Source organism: Carcharodon carcharias, chromosome 13 (genome assembly GCF_017639515.1).
Source record: "Carcharodon carcharias isolate sCarCar2 chromosome 13, sCarCar2.pri, whole genome shotgun sequence".
NCBI classification, from domain to species: domain Eukaryota; kingdom Metazoa; phylum Chordata; class Chondrichthyes; order Lamniformes; family Lamnidae; genus Carcharodon; species Carcharodon carcharias.
In genome coordinates, this window is record NC_054479.1 from 715,170 (window position 1) to 735,522 (window position 20,353).

General features: G+C 46.8%; 1 protein-coding gene across 11 annotated transcripts in view; it reads left to right on the plus strand.

Annotated features, from left to right (window-relative positions):
- Positions 1-20,353, plus strand: part of ncor2 (nuclear receptor corepressor 2) — a 501,645-nt gene that overhangs the window by 251,293 nt on the left and 229,999 nt on the right. For all 11 annotated transcript variants that reach the window (XM_041202112.1, XM_041202119.1, XM_041202114.1 and 8 more), the window contains one exon: positions 8,178-8,240. In XM_041202112.1, the coding sequence (XP_041058046.1) occupies positions 8,178-8,240 (63 nt within the window). The remainder of the gene's footprint in view (positions 1-8,177; positions 8,241-20,353) is intronic.

The window sequence follows — 20,353 nt, forward strand, 5'->3', positions numbered from 1 at the left end:
GGAGAGAGGGATGAGGGAGAGAGGGATGAGGGAGAGAGGGATGAGGGAGAGGAGGCGATGGCATAGTGGTATTATCGCCAGACCAGTAATCCAGAGACCCGGGGTAATGCTTGGGGGACCCGGGTTCAAATCTCACCACAGCAGATGGTGGAATTTCAATTTGATAAAAAACCAGGAAATAAAAGTCTAATAATAACCATTGTTGATTGTTATATAAACCCATCTGGTTCACAAATGCCCTTTAGGGAAGGATATCTGCCGTCCTTACGGACAGCAGACCCACATCAATATGCTCAAACCGCTACAAAGCCTCAAAAAAGGAACGAAACCGGACAGACCACCCATCATCAAAATGACAGCAGCAACCTCAGCCCCGTCGACCTTAGTAACATCCGGGAGCTAGTGTCAAAACAGCCTGACATAGTCACCCTCATGGAATCATACCTTAAAGATAATGTCCCAGACTCCTCCATCACCATCCCTGGGTATGTCCTGTCCCACCGGCAGGACAGGCCCAGCAGAGGTGGGGGCACGGTGGTATACAGTCGGGAGGGATTTGCTCTGGGAGTCCTCAACTTCGACTCCGGATCCCATGAAGTCTCATGGCATCAGGTCAAACATGGGCAAGGAAACCTCCTGCTGGTTACCACATACCGCCCTCCCTCAGCTGATGAATCAGTGCTCCTCCATGTTGAACATCACTTGGAGGAAGCACTGAGGGTGGCAAGGGCACAGAATGTACTCTGGGTGGGGGACTTCACTGGCCATCACCGAGAGTGGCTCTGTAGCATCACTACTGACTGAGCTGGCCGAGTCCTAAAGGACATAGCTGCTAGACTGGGTCTGCGGCAGTTGGTGAGGGAACCAACAAGAGGGAAAAACATACTTGACCTCATTCTCAGCAACCTGCTTGCCGTAGATGCATCTGTCCATGACAGTTTCGGTGTGAGTGACCATCGCACAGTCAATGTAGAGATAAGTCCCACCTTCACATTGAGGATACCCTCCATCGTGTTGTGTGGCACTACCACCGTGCTAAATGGGATAGATTTTGAACAGATCTAGCAACTCAAGACTGGGTATCCATGAGGTGCTGTGGGCCATCAGCAGCAGCAGAATTGTACTCGAACACAATCTGTAACCTCATGGCCCAGCATATCCCCCATTCTACCATTACCATCAAGTCAGGGGATCAACCCTGGTTCAATGAAGAGTGCAGGAGGGCATGCCAGGAGCAGCACCAGGCACATCTAAAAATGAGGTGTCAATCCAGTGAAGCTACAGCACAGCCTAAGCTGCAAGTGATAGACAGGGCTAGGTGGACCCACCATCAACGGATTAGATCTAAGATGTGCAATCCTGCCACATCCAGTTGTGAATGGTGATGGACAATTAAACAACTCACTGGTGGACAAGGCTCCACAAATATCCCCATCCTCAATGAAGGAGGAGCCCAGCAAATCAGTGCAAAAGGTAAGGCTGAAGCATTTGTAGGGATCTACAGCCAGAAATGCAGAGTGGATGATCCAGATTGGCCTCCCCAGCATCACAGATGCCAGTCTTCAGCCAATTCAATCACTCCACGTGAAATCAAGAAATGGCTGAAGGCACTGGATATGGGCCCTGACAATATTCCCCAGCAATAGTGCTGAAGACTTGTGCTCCAGAACTTGCCATGCCCCTAGCCAAGCTGTTCCAGTACAGCTACAACATTGGCATCTCCTGGCTATGTAGAAAATTGCCCAGGTATGTCCTGTACAGAAAAAGCAGGACAAATCCAACCCGGCCAATTATCGCCCCATCAGTCTACTCTCGGTCATCAGTAAAGTAATGGAAGGGGTCATCAACAGTGCTATCAAGCGGCACTTGCTCAGCAATAACCTGCTCACTGATGCCCAGTTTGGGTTCCGCCAAGGCCACTCAACTCCTTACCTCATTACAGCCTTGGTTCAAACATGGACAAAAGAGCTGAACTCCTGAAATGAGGTGAGAGTGACTGCCCTTGACATCAAGGCCGCATTTGACCGAGTGTGGCATCAAGGAGCCCTAGCAAAACTGAAGTCAATGGAAATCAGGGGGAAAACTCTCCATTGTTTGGAGTGATACCTGGCACAAAGGAAGATAATTGTGGTTTTTGGAGTCAGTCATCTCAGCTCCAGGACATCGCTGCAGGAGTTCCTCAGGGTCGTGTCCTCGGCCCAACCATCTTCAGCTGCTTCATCAATGACCTTCCTTCCATCATAAGGTCAGAAGTGGGGATGGTCGCTGATGATTGCACAATGTTCAGCATCATTCGCAACTCCTCAGATAGTGAAGCAGTCCATGCCCAAATGCAGCAAGACCTGGACAATATCCAGGCTTGGGCTGACAAGTGGCAAGTAACATTCGGGCCACACAAGTGCCAGGAAATAACCATCTCCAACAAGAGAGAATCTAACCATTGCCCCATGGCGTTCAATGGCATTACAATCACTGAATCCCCCACCATCAACATCCTGGAGGTTACCATTTACCAGAAACTGAACTGGACTAGCCATATAAATACTGTGGCTACAAGGTCAGAGGCTAGGAATCCTGCGACGAATAATTCATTCCTGACTCCCCAAAGCCTGTCCATAATCTACAAGGCACAAGTCAGGAGTGTGATGGAATACTCCCCACTTGCCGGGATGAGTGCAGCTCCCACAACACTCAAGAAGCTTGACACCATCCAGGACAAAGCAGCCCCACTTGATTGACACCCCATCCATAAACATTCACTCCCTCCACCACCGACGCACAGTGTCAGTAGAATGTACCATCTACAAGATGCATTGCAGAAATTCCCCAAGGCTCCTTCGACAGCACCTTCCAAGCCCATGACCACTACCATCTAGAAGGGCAAGGGCAGCAGATAGATGGGAACACCACCACCTGGAAGTTCCCCTCCAAGTCATTCAACATCCTCATTTGGAAATATATCCTCGTTCCTTCACTGTCACTGGGTCAAGATCCTGGAACACCCTCCTTAACAGCACTGTGGGTTTACCTATACCACATGGACTGCAGCGGCTCAAGAAGGCAGCTCACCACCACCTTCTCAAGGGAAATTAGGGATGGGCAATAAATGCTGGCCCAGCCAATGAAGCCCACATCCCGTGAATAAATAACAACAAAAAAAAAATGAGGAGAGAAGCTGGAAGCTCACCTGAAGAGACAGGTCAGAGAAGATGGCAATGAGAAGTTTAGGAGGGAGTTGAAGAGAGTAGTACCCTTGAACTCTCAGTCTCACCATCCTGTCATGGGAGATGATTAGGAAGCCAGACACAGAGAAAAGGTTGGAACGAAATAGCAAAGGTAGCAGCACTGTGAACTCACCAACAAAAAGTATGGCAAGGGAGCTCAGTCTTGTGTGTTTTACATCCTGCAGCATGTGGGAATCCTTAGACACTCCTTGCAGTCTGGGTGACCACGTGTAGGAAGTGCCACCGGCTTGACCCACTTGAGCAATGGGTTTTGGAGTTTGAGTGTCAGCTGGAGACACAGTGGAGCATCCACGAGCCTGAGGGTTACGTGGATAGTGCATTTTTAGATACGGTCACTCTGCAGTTTAAGGAAGTGCAGTCAGAGAGGGAATGGGTGACCACCAGTCAGAAGAAGGGAGGCAGGCAGGTAGTCAGGAAAACCCCAGACTGCATCTCACTCAGGAACCATTTTACTGTGTTGGTGAAAGTGAAGGTTCCTCTGGAGGGTGCAGCCAGAGCCAAGTTCACGGCTCTGTGGGTGGCTCAGCTGCACAAGGGGGGTGGAGTAAGGGCGCAAGAGCAATAGTGGGAGGAGACTTGATAGTGAAGGGTGCAGACAGGCGCTTCTGCGGCTGTAGATGTGACTCTAGGGTGGTGTGTTGCCTCCCTGGTGCCAGGGTCAAGGATGTCAGAGAACGGCTGCAGGGCATTCTGAAGGGGGAGGGCGAACAGTCAGAGATTGAGATTCACATTGGTACCAACGGCATAGGTAGAAAGAGGGATGAGGTCCTGCAACAAGAATTTAGGGAGCTAGGTAGCAGATTGAAAAGCAGGACCTCAAAGTTGGTAATCTCTGGATTACTCCCTGTACCAAGTGCTATTGAGTATAGGAACAGCAGGATAGAGAGGATGACTGTGTCGCTGACGAGATGGTGCAGGAGGGAGAGCTTTAGTTTCCTGGATCACTGGGTCTGTTTCTGGCAAAGGTGGGTCCTGTACAAGTCAGACACAGTGCTCCTGAACCAAATGGGACCAACATCATTGCGGGGAGGTTTGCTAGTGGCTGTTGGGGGAGGTTTAAACTAATTTGGCAGGGGTATGGGATACATAGTGGAGGTACAGTAGGGGGTGATACACAGCCAAATATAGAAGAGAAACTAAGTCAGTCTCAAAAACAGAGCAAATACAGACCTGTTAAGGCACAAGGGAATAATGCAAGGCTGGACTGTATCTATTTTAACACAAGGAGTCTTACAGGTCAGGCAGATGAATTGAGGGTGTTAATTAACACATGGGAATATGATATTGTTGCTATCACAGAGACATGGTTGAGGGAAGGGCAGGACTGGCAGCTCAATATTCCAAGGCATAGAATCTTCAGGCCTGACAGGAGGGTGGGGTGTAAAAGAGGAGGTGGCATTGCATTATTGATCAAGGAGTCAATTAGCTCAGTAAGGAGGGATAGTATCTTAGAAGGTTCCTCAAATGAAGCCATATGGGTAGAACCTAAAAACAAAAAGGGAATAATCACTTTGCTGGGAGTGTACTGTAGGCCCCCAAACAGTCAGGAGGAGATAGAGGAGCAGATATGTAGGCAAATCTCAGAGAAGTGTCAAAATAATAGGGTAATAGTAATAGGGGATTTCAACTTCCCCAGTATTAACTGGGATAGCCTTAGTGTGAAAGGCTTAGAGAGGGGGAATTGTTAAAGTGCACCCAGGAGAGCTTTTTGAGCCAGCACGTAGAAAGTCCGACAAGAGAAGGGGCGATACTGGACCCAATCTTAAGGAATGAAGCTGGGCAAGTGGTAAAAGTGGCAGTGGGGGAGCATTTCGGGGATAGTGACCATAACTCTAAAATTTAAGGTAGTTATGGAAAAGGACAAAATGGACTGGAAATAAAGGTCATGAACTGAGGGAAAGCTGATTTCAATATGATAAGATAGGACCTGGCCAAAGTGGACTGGGAACAGCTACTTGTAGGAAAGTCTCCATCAGAGCAGTAGGAGTCATTCATAAAGGAAATAGAGAGAGTTCAGGGCCAACATGTTCCTGTAAAGGTGAAGGGATTGGACCAACAGGTCCAGGGAACTCTGGATATCAAGGGGTATAAGGGATTGGATAAGGGAAAAAAAGGAGGCTTATGGCAGTTACAGAGGGCTGAAGACAGCGGAAGCCCTAGAGGAGTATAGAAAGTGTAGAGGGTAATTTAAAAAGTAATTAGTAGAGCGAAGAGGGAGCATGAAAAAACGCTGGTGAGCAAGATAAGGAAAATCCAAGGCATTTTATAAATATATTAGGCACAAGAGAATAACCAGGGAAAGAGTAGGGTCCATTAGGGACCAAAGTGGCTATCTGTGCTTGGAGCTGGAGGACGTAGGTGAGGTTTTAAATTATTACTTTTCATCTGTGTTCATTATGGAGAAAGACAATGTAGGCGTAGAAATCAGGGAGGGGGACTGTAATATACTTGAACAAATTAGCACTGAAAGGTAGGAGATATTTGCATTTTTAGCAGGTTTAAAAGTGGATAAATCCCCAGGCCCTGGTGAGATGTATCCTAGGCTGCTGTGTGAAGCAAGGGAGGAGATTGCAGGGGCTCTGACACTAATTTTCAAATCCTCTCTGGCTACAGGAGAGGTGCTAGGAAACAGGAGGACAGCAAATGTGATACCATTATTCAAGAAGGGTAGCCAGGTAATTACAGGCCAGTGAGTCCAACATCAGTGGTAGGGAAACTATTGGAAAAAATTTTGAGGGACTTGGAGAGGCGGGATTAATCAGAGATAGTCAGCATGGCTTTGTCAAGGAGAGATCATGTCTAACAAATTTGATTGAGTTTTTTGAGGAGGTGACTAGCTGTGTAGATGAGGGTAGTGCAGTTTATGTAGTCTAGGTGGATTTCAGTAAGGTTTTTGACAAGGTCCAGCAATGGAGAATGGTCAAGAAGTTAAGAGCCCATGGGATCCAGGGCAATTTGGCAAATTGGATCCAAAATTGACTTAGTGACAGGAAGCCGAGGGTGATGGTCAAAAGTTGTTTTTGCGATTGGAAGCCTATGACGAGTGGTGTACCACAGGGATTGGTGCTGGGGCCCTTGATGTTTGTAGTGTACATTAATGATTTAGACGTGAATATAGGAGGTATGATCAGTAAGTTCACAGATGATATGAAAATTGGTGTTATCGTAAATAATGAAGAGGAAAGCCTTAAATTACAGGACGATATAGATGGGCTGGTAAGATGGGCAGAGCTGTGGCAAATGGAATTTAATCCTGAGAAGTGTGAGGTGATGCATTTTGGGAGGACTAATGTGGCAAGGGAATACACAATGAATGGTAGGACTCTAGGAAGTACAGAGGATCAGAGGAACCTTGGTGTATATGACCATAGATCCCTGAAGGCAGCAGCACAGGTAGATAAGGTAGTTAAGAAGGCTCATGGGATACTTGCCTTTATTAGCCGAGACATAGAATATAAGAGCAGGGAGGTTATGTTGGAGCTGCAAAAATGGTAGTTAGGCCACAGCTGGAGTACTGTGTGCAGTTCTGTTCGCCACACTATAGGAAGGATGTGATTGCACTGGAGAGGGTGCAGAGGAGATTCACCAGGATGTGGCCTGGGCTGGAGCATTTCAGCTATGAAGAGAGACTGGATAGGCTGGGGTTGTTTTCCTTAGAGCAGAGAAGGCTGAGGGGGGGAACCTGATAGAGGTATACAAAATTATGAGGGGAATAGATAGGGTAGATAGGAAGAATCTTTTCCCCTTAGCGGAGGTGTCAATAACCAGGGGGCAAAGATTTAAGGTAAGGGGCAGGAGATTTAGAGGGGATTTGAGGAAATATTTTTTCACCCAGAGGGTGGTTGGAATCTGGAACACACTGCCTGAGGGGGTGGTTGAGGCAGGAACCCTCACAATGTCTAATAAGTATTTAGATTAGCACTTGAAATGCCAGAGCATACAGGGGTATGGGCCAAGTGTTGGAAAATGGAATTAGAATAGATAAGTGCTTGATGGCCAGCATGAACATGATGGGCCAAAGAGCCTGTTTCTGTGCTGTATAACTGTATAACTGAGGTTAAAATATATCCTTTAAAGAAGCGACAAAGGGGAGGTCTCAGAGACAGCCTCTCTGATATCTTTAAACACCAGGTACTGAAGCTGGGGATCAGAGGTAAAGCTGATGTGAAGGATAACTCTGCTCCTCAATAGGATATGGAAACCAAACTGAGGAACCCCACTGAGATTAAGTTGTAATGAATAAAGATAACAGCCACGTTTCTTCTCCGCCGATGCTGCCAGACCTGCTGAGTTTATCCAGGTAATTCTGTTTTTGTTAAAGATAACAGCCACGTTGGAAACAGTTTAGACAGACCATCGTTTTATTTCCAGCAATTCCTTGGGCTGACCACCTGCTGCAGGCTATGCAGGATGCATAGTGCAGTCCCTGCAGGGTCTGATGATAGCATTTTAACATTTACACTTTAAAATAAATGTTTTTAGGGTGATTTTAAAGGAGAATCTATCAGTTTGACTAAATAACAATCCCACCTGCTATCTGCTTCCTCCAATGGATCAACTTCATTGCAGTGTCTGACTGCTGGATAGGAGTCACCCTCCTAAACCCAACACCAACAGATTCACTGGTGCAAGATTTAAGACACAGGTGTTGTTTGAATTCTCACAGCACTGAGAGAAGAGAGTTTGATTTCATATCGCGGTTTGAGTCATTCAACAATTCTGCAGTGGTTCACAATTGGCGCTATTGCAGGAACCAACATCAGGATTAGGATGGCTTGTGGCATTGCAGGGAAATGGTTGAATGTGGGGCTGGAAGTTGGTGTGAGGCTCAGTGATATCTGAGCAGTGATGTCCTGCAGCTAATGCATGTGTGAAAATCCACCTGTCATTTGTGGATTTCCTGGAATAAACGTTGTGAAACTTTCCTTGCAGCATCTTCCGAGCCAGTTGAAAGTTCTCGCTGGACAGAGGAAGAAATGGAAGTCGCTAAAAAAGGTTTGTGATTCCTTTGTTTCGCAGAAGGCTTTGCTACATTTGCAGTTAGATTCATGCTGGTTCATTTACAGATCAGCTTATATGTTCATGTGATTTGTATAGAGAGACTTGGAAGCAGCATTTTACTTCATCGTTCTGAATACTCAATGAAAACTCTTCAAAAGTGAAAATTCTTTCAGCTGATGTGTTTGGATTGTGTGCAGTTTTTCCAGGGAGATTATTGAAAGTCAAAATGTGCCCATTTGTATCAATTGTATATGTGTAAATGTGTCTAAACGTAGGCTAACATTCAGCAGACCGTTGGATTCTGAAAGGAGGAAAACAGCTTTCAAACTGAGACACCATCACATGAAACAATTGGTGGACTCGTCCCAGATTTGCACAAAGTGCGTTAGCCGGCGGGTAATAGTATGTTTTTCCTGTTGGCTGCAATAACAGCTTTTCACGCTGTATCATCCCAATCCTGCTTCATTTAACATGCATTCCTGGGAAACGTGCCCGGTCACTGAGGGGGCTTCCTCTCATTCACCTGCCTCGCTGTCACCTCAAGCCTTTGGTAAACTGAGCACCATATCTAAAGGCCCCCCCTACACAGAGCCAGCACTCTCCAAGGATTAGGAAGCTGCTGGGAATTGATGACTGCCAAAGGGAGGAAATATGCTGCTCCCAGATTTAGCGACTGCTGGACCCAGTGGAGGCCCCACCGCGATGTCCTCTAACTCTACTCTTGGCGAAGGCCAGCAAGCAAGGCCACCAATCCAGCGTGGGAGACGGTGGTCAGCGCCAATGCCCTGCAAAAGAGGACAACCACCCAGTGACACTACAGGATGACCTCCTCTGTTCCGCTAGGGTAAGTCACTCTTCTCATCACTCTCAACTCGCACACTCACAAACCTATCACATCAAGGGACAACACCAAGAACTCTCTCTCACACCCTCACATCTCCATCAGGCCCATATTCTCTGGAGCTCACTTCCTCATTCTGTTCATGGCTCTGCTCACCACACAAACATTCCACACAGTGCCATGTGCCCCGCTCACACTCTCTCCATCTGTTTCCATGCAGGAGAAGCTGGCTCACATCAGCAGGGAGAGGCCCCATGTCAGGGGTGGAGTGGCCCATATTAGGCCCCTCACTCACTTTGAGGAGTGTGCCATCGTGCTGACTGGTGAGAATGTGGACCCTGCCTGTGGTGACGGTGAGGTCAGCGGTGAACACCCACGTGAGGATCCTGCACCACATCATGCCTCTCTCAATGCAACTGTGAGTTCCCTCTCTCCTGCTTTTGACTCTGCTGCCTGCACTAATTATTTCTATTCTGGTTCACAGGGAGCTCTGCCAAGCAACTGACACCCTCAACCAGCCAGTCCCTCAGCTCCATCCACTTCCTTACTTCCAGCCAAGAGGACACCTCCTCCATTGAAGAGCTGGAAATAAGCAGCCTGGAAGACCCCTCACAGCGCTTACCCACACCCTCCACCAGCGCAGACACACACACCTCGGTGGGACCTAGATCTAGAGCAGGCTCGGGTTCACAATCTGGTGGTCACCGCATGGACACCTGTCCTCAACAGGAGGAGGCAGGTTCAGCCGAGCTCCCCGGCACTGTTGGGGAAGAGGCTTCTGTGAGGCCCGAGTCAGATAATGAGCCCCTTGATTTGGCCTTCCAACTCATCGTGGATAGTCAGCAGAAGGCGGGGGAACATCACATAGAGCTGTTGGAAACCCTTACCAGAGTGACCCGTGAATCGGAGGAGTGCATCTGCCTGCTCTCTGATGAAATGGTGCCCACATGTGCGCGTGTGGAGGTCTCCATGGGGAGGATGGTGGACGCCATGGAGACCCTGGTACAGTAGAACGCAGAGATGTGTGCAGACCTGCACTCCATTGTGGAGCCATGGATGTGTCCCTGCAGTGGCAACGCGAGAGGGAAATAAGGCACCTCGATGTCCCTCCAGGTGCTCCTTCCCCTCAAGAAGCCAGGCCAGGACCATTGGGCACCCAAAGGGAGGAGGAGCAGCAGCTGGACACCCCTGGGTCATTCTCCCAGGAACCTCAGAGGCTGTCCTCTCCCTCCAAGTCCCCTTTGCCTGTGACCCCCCCCCAACCTCGTCCTCTGTCACCACAGAGGGAGCATCTGGCCCACAGGAGGACAAACAGAGCAATTCAGGGCCCCCAAGACCCCAGCTCTCCAGAGGACCCACACCAAAGGCATCAGAGGCAACAGGGTCAACCATTACACAGACTGTCTCCACCCCTGCTGCGGATGTCAGGGCAGCGCCTAGAAGTCTAAGGCTGAGATAAGTTAAGAATTTTTGATCACAAGCAGTTGCACGGGTGAACACATTTTGTTACTTTATAAGCTGAAAATATATTCACTTTCACTGAATAATGTGTAATGGTGTCTTTCAGCTTCATTGACAGGCTCTGCGAGTCCCCCCCCACCACCACCCACCCCGATCACTAGCAGCTCAGCTGCACGCAGTCGGCCCATGAGTGATTCTGGAGGGAGAAGCGTGTGTGTGGTAGGGTCTTTCGGAACCTCATGCAAACACTGTCCCACGCACACGGATTCTTCACGTATCAAACTCACCTCAATGTTCCGAGCATTTTGAATGCTGCCTGCTGGGGTTCGCTTTCAGTTGTCCATCTGAGCTGACCTGCATCTCCGCCCAGCCACTGATCACACTCCCATGCAGCTCCCATTCCCACCCAGCATGAGGCTCCACTCGCCTTCAATTTCGGAAGGTTTGTCTTCAGCTCCCCTGTCCTTACCCCTCCCCCAGTCACCCATTTCCATTCCTCATCACAGTTAACCCCCTCCTGGCGTCACCTTCCACCCCCCACCATCACCTACCAGCCACACAAGCCTTTTCCTTCTGGGATATCCAGGTGAATGTGCACGTTCCCTACCTTCCCAAATTTCCCACTCCCATCCACATTAGCCTCCCCGACCTCCTCCTTCCCACCCCAGGGTCAGTGTCAGCCTCTGAGACCCCACCAACCACCCTCGCTTTCCCTTCTACCGATACTGTCACACCCTCACCCACCCAGCAGACCGGCTCACTCTGCCCTCTCATTCTCACCATTCCCTCCTACCACACCCACCCTCAGTTCGCTCCCCAGGAGGCAGCCATCAACTCCACAGATCCCTCCCTTGCATGTTCATCTGGACATTCTCTCCCACCATCCTCCCGCCTTGCTCCTTCCTCCACCCAGACTCCTTCCTTCCCCACTCTGAGCTCCTTCCCTTACACCATCTTCCCCCCTTATACCTACCTCCCCAGTTGCCGTATTCTCCCCCGTTACAACCTCCTCCCCTTGACTCCCTCCCCCCTAATCTTATCCCGCTCGACACCATTGTGCCCCCTTCCACACCTCACTCCTCCGTGTCCCTGGTACATCTTCCCCTCCCAGTCAAACCTGTACCTTCCTCTCCAGCCCCTCACCAATCATCCGGAGCAGACCATGGCCAACACACTGATGTCCTGAAGCAGACCCTCACTGGTGACCTTCCACCTTCCGTGAGCCACTTCGTGGTGGAGCCACTTCGTGGTGGAGCCACGTCCATGAGAATCCAGCCGGCATGTCATGGACGTTCCTCCAGGGTCCTGTTGCTGTCGGGCTCCAGAATCTTCTGCTCCTCGGATGTCCACGATGTGAGCAAGGCCCTGGCGGTAAGTCCCGACTTCCGCATGTCACACTTGTCAAGACGTGTTCTGCCCCAGTTTGTTTTCCCGCCTACAGGGACAGTAAGTTTCACGACTGCGTGAAACCGATTTTTGGCCTTGGCGCCATATTGTCCACTCAAACAGCCAAACACACCCGACGCCAACAGACACGGAAAACTCCACCCAACAACTTACTTCAGAAACTGAAAGGGGTATTTTCCAGACTCTCCCTGCTTTGGGATCTTCCAATGCTGCTGAAGTCAGTGGCGGTTTGAATGGTTCACTGTGCCCATCACTGGGAACCCACTGCGCCAGGGCCAGAATGTCCCAGCCTGCATCGTTTGCCTCATCAGGAATGAAATTCCCTGAAGTGTTGTTTTTGAGCTGACTATTTCTCTTTGTGCAGATGAGAAAGTAACTGTTAAACTGTTTGCTGTAAGATTGATAAAAAGCGTTGTGTGTGTCGTTACTCTGTGCTGGGACTGGTTATGCCTGTGGGTTTGGATCCACCTTGGGGCAGATCTCACAAAGTGACCTCTTGTGCCTGTTCATCGAGAACTTTGGCAAATTCAAACTTAGATCAGACCTCCCACTTCTGGTTGTTGTGAGAAATAACATTGTTCTTTTGGTTCTTCATCCAAGGATTTTATAAAACATTTCATGTTGCAGAGAAGCTGCAGAAGGGAGCAGCTGTTTAAAAAGTAATGCTTGTAATCCACTGAAGGACAAATAGTGGATTGTATACAAGCAGGCTGTTCACATTGCAAAGACATGTTGTATTTTCAATCAGTGCATCTTGCACTCAAAAATTGGCTCACACTGAGGTCACTCGAAAATAGAGGTGTTCAAGATAAAAGCCAGTCCAAACATTCAGTCATAATTCTGGTAACAACACTGAAGAAACAGTGATTAAAGCTCAGTCAGAGCATCGATGTCATGTTTGAGGTGTTGTCGATTCCTTTTTTCCTTCATTCACGAGGTGTGTGTCACTGGCTGGGCCCAGCACATATTGCCCATCCCTAATTTCCCTTGAGAAGGTGGTGGTGAGCTGCCTTCTTGAGCTGCTGCAGTCCATGTGGTGTAGGTACACGCACAGTGCTGTTAGGGAGGGAGTTCCAGGATTTTGACCCAGCGACAGTGAAGGAACGGCGATATATTTCCAAGTCAGGATGGTGAGTGACTTGGAGGGGAACTTCCAGGTGGTGGTGTTCCCATCTATCTGCTGCTTTTGTCCTGCTAGATGGTAGTGGTCATGGGTTTGGAAGGTGCTGTCGAAGGAGCCTTGGTGACTTCCTGCAGTGCATATTGTAGAAGGTAGACATTGCCGGCACAGTGCTGCTCGCAGAGATTTCTACTTTACACATCCTTGCTTGGATTTAAGTGTTTGCTTATTGGTATTTGTACAAACAGTACGCAGTAGAACGTGTACAAACAGAATGAAGGTCAAAGTCAAACCACTAACTACCGATCCAATCAGAACACAGGACAACAGCTGAGCTGAATTCAGTGTAATATTAAAGCTGGTTAAACGGAAGCAAAGATATCAATCCTTCAGCCTGTGCTTAACCCTTTGTTTGCCTTGACCATGCAATTTCAAATCCATCAATTAAATAATGAAATGCAAAATACAACAGATACTGGAAATCTGAAATAAAAACAGAAAATTCTGGAAAACCTCAGCAGGTCTAGCAGCATCTGTGGAGAGAGAAACAGTTAACGATTTGGATCGATGACCTTAAGTTCTGAAGAAAATTCATTGACGTGAAACGTTAACTCTGTTTCTCTCCACAGATGCTGCCAGACCTGCTGAGTATTTCCAGCACTTTCTGTTTTTATTCCATCATTAAATTTGTTTGCTTTTCATTCCAAGCATTGAAATATATTGTGCTTCTAAATTGAAACAACTCAAGAATATTCAGAGGAGAAGAATACTTCCTGAAGCATTAGTAATGTTTCATTTGTTCCTGGGTGTCTGACCTTGTCTCTGCAGCCACTGCTTGCAACCTCAGCAATGATGAAGTGGTATTGTCGCTGGACTAGTAATCCAGAGACCCAGGGTAATGCTCTGGGCACCTGGGTTCGAAACGCACCACGGCAGGAATTTGAATTCAATAAAAACCTGGAATTAATGATGAAACCTTTGTCAATTGTTGTTAAAACCCATCTAGGGTGACGTTGGGGCGATCTGTCATCCTTACCTACATGTGACTCCAGACCCATGCCAACATGATTGACGCTGAAATGGCCTAGCAAGCCACAAGTTGTATCAAACCGCTACAAAGCCACAATCCTTGTTAAAGCTTCCAACTCCATACCCTCTCCATCAGTAAGACCTTGTAATATTGAAACATTGCCTGATTCAGCCCTGCCTCAACTTATCAGCTGCATGAAACTCTCATTCATGTTTATGTTACCTTTTGATTCGACTGTCCTGGCTGGTCTCCCACATTCTTCCCTAAACCTTGTTATCCAAAACTCTGGCTGCCCATGTCTAATCTTGCAGCAAGCCTATCACCGCCTGTGCTCATTGACCTACACTGGCTCCTGATTTAGCAATGTCATGATTTCAAAATTCTCATCCTTGACTTTGAACCCCTTCATGGACACGCGTCTCCCTAACTCTGTAACCTCCTCCAGCCCCACAACCCTCCGAGATATCTGCACTCCTCCAGTTCTGCCCTATGGAGCATTGCCAATTGTAATTGCAGATTCTAATACATAAGCAGGGTTGCTGATAGGCGATCTGAAGATGGTTGTAATTCTGGTCAGTTTGAGACACAAAGCAGGTCTGGGACAGCGACTGTAGATGCTTGAATCCAAGAAATGCATGAGGAATGGTTATTCAGTGCTATTGGTGCTATTCTAATTATCATTACAAATGAACACAAGATAATTGTATTTTTGAAATAACACATGAAACAGATACTTCCGAGGCTGAAAATGATGATGGTGACTGCCATGAAGGAATTGAGGTTGGTCACTGGGAGTTCGATTCCGGTGATGAGTATTTTGGTGGCTGATTCATTCAACTGGACAGTTTTGGAAAGCGGTTGCATTTTCGCTGTGTGTGGGGTGGATTCACTTAACTGCTACCCGGAGCCTCTCGATGAGGCAGATCAGCAGAAGGTTAAGGAATGTGGAAGCTCCACCTGCTTCAGGTTTGGGGATGAGAACACCCTGATGTCTTCCAAAAGAGTTATCCTCCCTTGCAGGATAGCTGGGATCAATCTCTTTATCAGTATTGATGTGGTCTCTAGCGAGATACCTCTATTGTTGAGCAGATCTTTGATGAAAAAAGCACAGATGAAGCTAGACATGGAGAATGACAGAGCGATCATGTTCGGGAAAACTGGATCTGCCTTTTACTTGGTCAGACCATTATGGCCTGCCATTCAGGGAGCCAGATATTTCTTGTCAAAGAGTTCAAGTGGTCTTCTTAACTTCTGGAGATTATGATCCCCAGCTGAGGTTACCCTGGACAAGCCTGATCCCAGAGTAGAAGCCAGCTTGATAGATCCTAACTTTTATTTGTTTAGATAGTGAAGAGTAGCTACTGAACAGAGTCACAGGAGTCAGCTGATGAACTTTTAACAAAAGAATAAAACATTTATTCAACAAGAAAAGATAAACTATATTACAATACTCCTGTGGAAAGAGAAAAACAAAGTTAATATTTCAAGTCCGTATGACCCTTCTTTAGAGGTGTCAGACCTGCTGAATTTTCCCAGCATTTTCTGCTTTTATTTCAGATTTCCAGCATCTGCAGTATTGTGCTTTTATATTATAATACCCCTTCACCCACAACTATACCTTTACAGATATACACAGATTTGGCCCCCTGTGGTCAGACATACCACACTCTGAAACCAAGTGACAGATGTCACCTCATTCAGATGCTATGCACTTTTCCTCAACTCCTCCCAGACGCTTGTTACACCATGAGCCAAATGATTTCACTGCAGTCCGTCTTTCACATGAGGATTTCCAATCTCCACTCTCCAAGACCTCACTTTGGAATTTTCTCCCAAACTGATGCTTTCTCTCAGATGCCTTCCGCGAGTTCACCTCTAGGGTTTCAAACTCTCCTTCTGATGTTCCTCTCCCCTGAGTCACCACATGCATTCAAGCTGTCTTCCACACACACTCTCTCTCACCAGCTCAGCTGTCAGCTGTATCACTGCTTCGCAAGCCCATAGCAAAGAGTCACAGACCTTCAGTTATCTCTTTGGACCTTCTTGCCTCTTGCAAGCTGGTCTCGATTTAAATCTGTTTTCTGCAGCTTTTGTCTCCTTAAATCTGAAGCTTGAACCTTTCTGTCTGCCCCTCACTCTTAACTTCAATTAACAGGACCTTTTCCAGGTTCTTGTCCTTCCTTTGACGAAAAGATCTTCTTTGGACTTTCCCCTCTTCCACTCCCCTGGATTTTGGGGGTTTTCTTTGGCTTGGGACAGGCTATCTGTCCCCTTTGCCCCAGTCTCTCCTGGCAGCCACTCTCAAAACCAACTGAATTCCACAGTTTCCAAATCAAGACTGCTGTTTCTCTTCTGTGTGTGTCTGTGGGAGGGACTTGCCTCTCTGGCCCCTGTAGCTAGGAACAGTCCAATTCTTCTACCCTTATTTGTTTACCTTAGCTTACAGTTATAAAAAACCTCAGTAGAAATGCAGGCGCCTTTTTAAAGTGAAACTAAAACTCCCTTTGACTTTTCTTAACACACAGATATGTGAGCAATAACCTGCTCACTGATGCCCAATTTGGGTTCCACCAAGGTCACTCAGCTCCTGACCTCATTGCAGCCTTGGTTCAAACATGGACAAAAGAGCTGAACTTCCGAGGTGAGGTGAGAGCGACTGCCCTTGACATCAAGGCCGCATTTGACCAAATGTGGCATCAAGGAACCCTAGCAAAACTGGAGTCAATAGGATTCAGGGGGAAAAATCTCTGCTGGTTAGAGTCATACCCAGCACAAAGGAAGATGATTGTGGTTGTTGGAGGTCAGTCATCTCAGCTCCAGAACATCACTGCAGGAGTTGCTCAGGGTAGTGTCCTCAACCCAACCATCTTCAGCTGCTTCATCAATGACCTTCCTTCCATTGTAAGGTCAGAAGTGGGGATGTTCGCTGATCATTGCACAATGTTCAGATCATTCGCGACTCTTCAGATACTGAAGCAGTCCATGTCCAAATGCAGCAAGACCTGGACAATATCCAGGCTTGGGCTGATAAGTGGCAAGTAACATTCACACCTCATAAGTGTCAGGCAATGACCATCTCCAACAAGAAAGAGAATCCAACCATCGCCCCTTCACATTCAATGGCATTACCATCACTGAAACCCTCACTATCAACTTCCTGGGGGTTACCATTGACCAGAAACTGAACTGGAGCAGCCATATAAATACTGTGGCTACAAGAGAAAGTCAGAGGCTAGGAAACATGTGACTCCTCAAAGCCTGTCCACCATCTACAAAACACAAGTCAGGAGTGTGATGGAATACTCCCCATTTGCCTAGATGAGTGCAGCTCCCACAACACTCAAGAAGCTTGACACCATCCAGGACAAAGCAGCCCCGCTTGATTTGCACCACATCCACAATCATTCACTCCCTCCACCACCAACGCACAGTTGCAGCAGTGTGTACCATCTATAAAATGCATTGCATGAATTCACAAAGGGTTCTTAGACAGTGCATTCCAAACCCACGATCACTACCACCTGGAAGTTCCCCTCCAAGTCACTCACCATCCTGACTTGGAAATATATCACTGTTCCTTCATGTCACTGGGTCAAAATCATGGAACTCCCTCCCTAACAGTACTGTGGGTGTACCTACACCACATGGACTGCAGCGGTTCAAGAAGGCAGCTCACCACCACCTTCTCAAGGGCAACTAGAGATGGGCAATAAATGCTGACCCAGCCAGTGAAGTCTACATCCCGTGAATGAATAAAAAAATATACAGAAATACAAATCAAACTTAACCTTTAAAGCTAAACTCATTCCTAACACCCACAAATACCAATGTAACTTACTTAAACTAAGATAAAAGAAAAATACTGCGGATTCTAGAAATTTGAAACAAAAGCAAAAAATTCTGGAAAAACTCAGCAGGTCTGACAGCATCTGTGGTGAGGAAGACAGAGTTAACGTATCAAGTCCGTATGACTCTTCTTCAGAACTTAAACTATCTCTATTTCCTAACGATAAAAGTCTTGTGGACAAGAAGATGATTATTTGGAAGTTGCATAGACAATTTGCACACAGCATCAAAAAAATTGAAAGTTATACTGTGGGATACTAGAGTGGGTGATAACAAATACGACAACCTTATTGAGCAAGTCACAGCTCAACATGACATTTGTGTTAAATATCAAAGGACACCACCACATCCTGTTGTCAGTCTGCCACTGGCCAAGGAATTTAATGATGTGGTGGTAATGGACAAAAAAGCATCAAGGGTCAGGGTATTTGTTTGCTACACTTGGTAGATATGACGACCAGATTTAGCCTATCTATGGTAAAACATGGTAAGGACAAGCAGACCTTTGTTGACAAGATCATGGAGAAATGGGTGGGTACCAGATTAGGAACACCAAACGAAATTCTTGATGGGTAATGGGGAATTTGCAAATGGGGAATTTTGGGACGTGTGAAAATTTGAATATCGTAGTTATGCACACTGCGGCGGAGATCTCATTCAGTAATCGTTTGTGTGAGAGGAATCATACAGTGTTGGATGACATGTTACATAAAATACTGGCCAATCACCTGGATTGCAAATTATAAGCAGCACTAGCAAGGGCGGCACGTGCAAAGAATTCTTTGCAAATGGTTGGGGGTGTACAGTCTGTACCAGTTGGTGTACAGAAGGAATCCAAAGTTGCCTTTGGTGCTATCAGATGCTCCCCCTGCTCTAGAAGGGTTTCCATTAGCTCCACTTTTTCTGTTCACCTGAATGCTTTGCCTGCAGGCAGGAAAGCTTTCATTAAAGCTGTGGTCTTGAAGAAAATTCAACGAGCCCTATGGCACCGCATGAGGCCATCGGAAACACAGTTTAATCAAGAAGACATGGTATATTGCAAAAGACAAGGGCTGAAAGAATGGAAAGGACCTGGTAAAGTTATAGGCAGTGATGAAAAACCGGTGATTGTACAACACGGGAAACAAACTGTTAGGGTACATCCTTCGAGAATTAAACAGGTATTTTGCTTCAGCCTTCACTATAGAGGACAAATAGCTGTAAATCAGGAAATGGAAGGGAGGGAGGAACTCGGGAAAATTGCAATCACTAGGGAAGTGATATTGAGCAAATTGTTGGGGCTGCAGGCTGACAAATCCTCAAGTCCAGATGGACTTCACCCTAAGGTCTTGAAAGAAGTGGCTAGTGAGATAGTTGATGCACAGGTTTTAATTTTCCAAAATTCCCTAGATTCAGGGAAGGTTCCATTAGATTGGAAAATAGCAAATATAACTCCTTTATTCAAAAAGCTCATGGTGTAGGGGGTAACATATTGGCATGGACAGAAGATTGGCTAGCGAACAGGAAGCAGAGAGTTTGCATAAATGGGTCTTTATCAGGTTGGCAAGATGTGATGAGTGGTGTACCACAGAGATCAGTGCTGGGGCCACAAGCTTTTACAATTAAGGTAAGTGACTTGGATGAAGGGACTGAAGCAGTGGTGGCTAAATTTGCTGACAACACAAAGGTAGGAAAGTAAATTGTGAAGAGGATATAAGGAGGCTACAAAGTGACATAGGTTAAGTGAGTGGGCAAAGATCTGGCAAATGGAGTATAACGTGGGCAAATGTAAAATTGTTCATTTTGGCAAGAAGAATAAAAAAGAGGCTTATTATCCAAATGGTGAGAGATTGCAGAGCACTGAGATTCAGAGGGATCTGGGTGTCCTAGTGCATGAATCATAAAAGGTTAATATGCAGGTACAGCAGGTAATTAGGAAAGTTAATAGAATGTTATCATTTATTGTGAGGGGAATTTATTATAAAAGTAGGGAGGTTATGCTTCATTTGTTCAGGGCATTGGTGAGACCACATCTGGAGTATTGCGTACAGTACTCGTCTCCTTATTTAAAGAAAGATGTGTTGGAAGCAGTTCAGAGAGGGTTTACTAGACTAATACCAGGAATGGGCAGCTTATTTTATGAGGAAAGGCTGGACAGGTTAGGCTTGTATCCACTGCAATTTAGAAGAGTAAAAGGCGACTTAATTGATACCTTTAAGACCCTGAGGGGTCTTGACAGGGTGACTGTGGAGTGAAAGCCAGTTAACATTTTGAGTCCATATGACTCTTCAGCTCTGCAGAAGAGTCATACGGACTCGAAATATTAACTCTGTCTTTCTCTCCACAGTTGCTGTCAGACCTGATGAGTTTTTCCAGCAGTTTTTGTTTTTGTTTCAGATTTCCAGCATGCACAGTATTTTGCC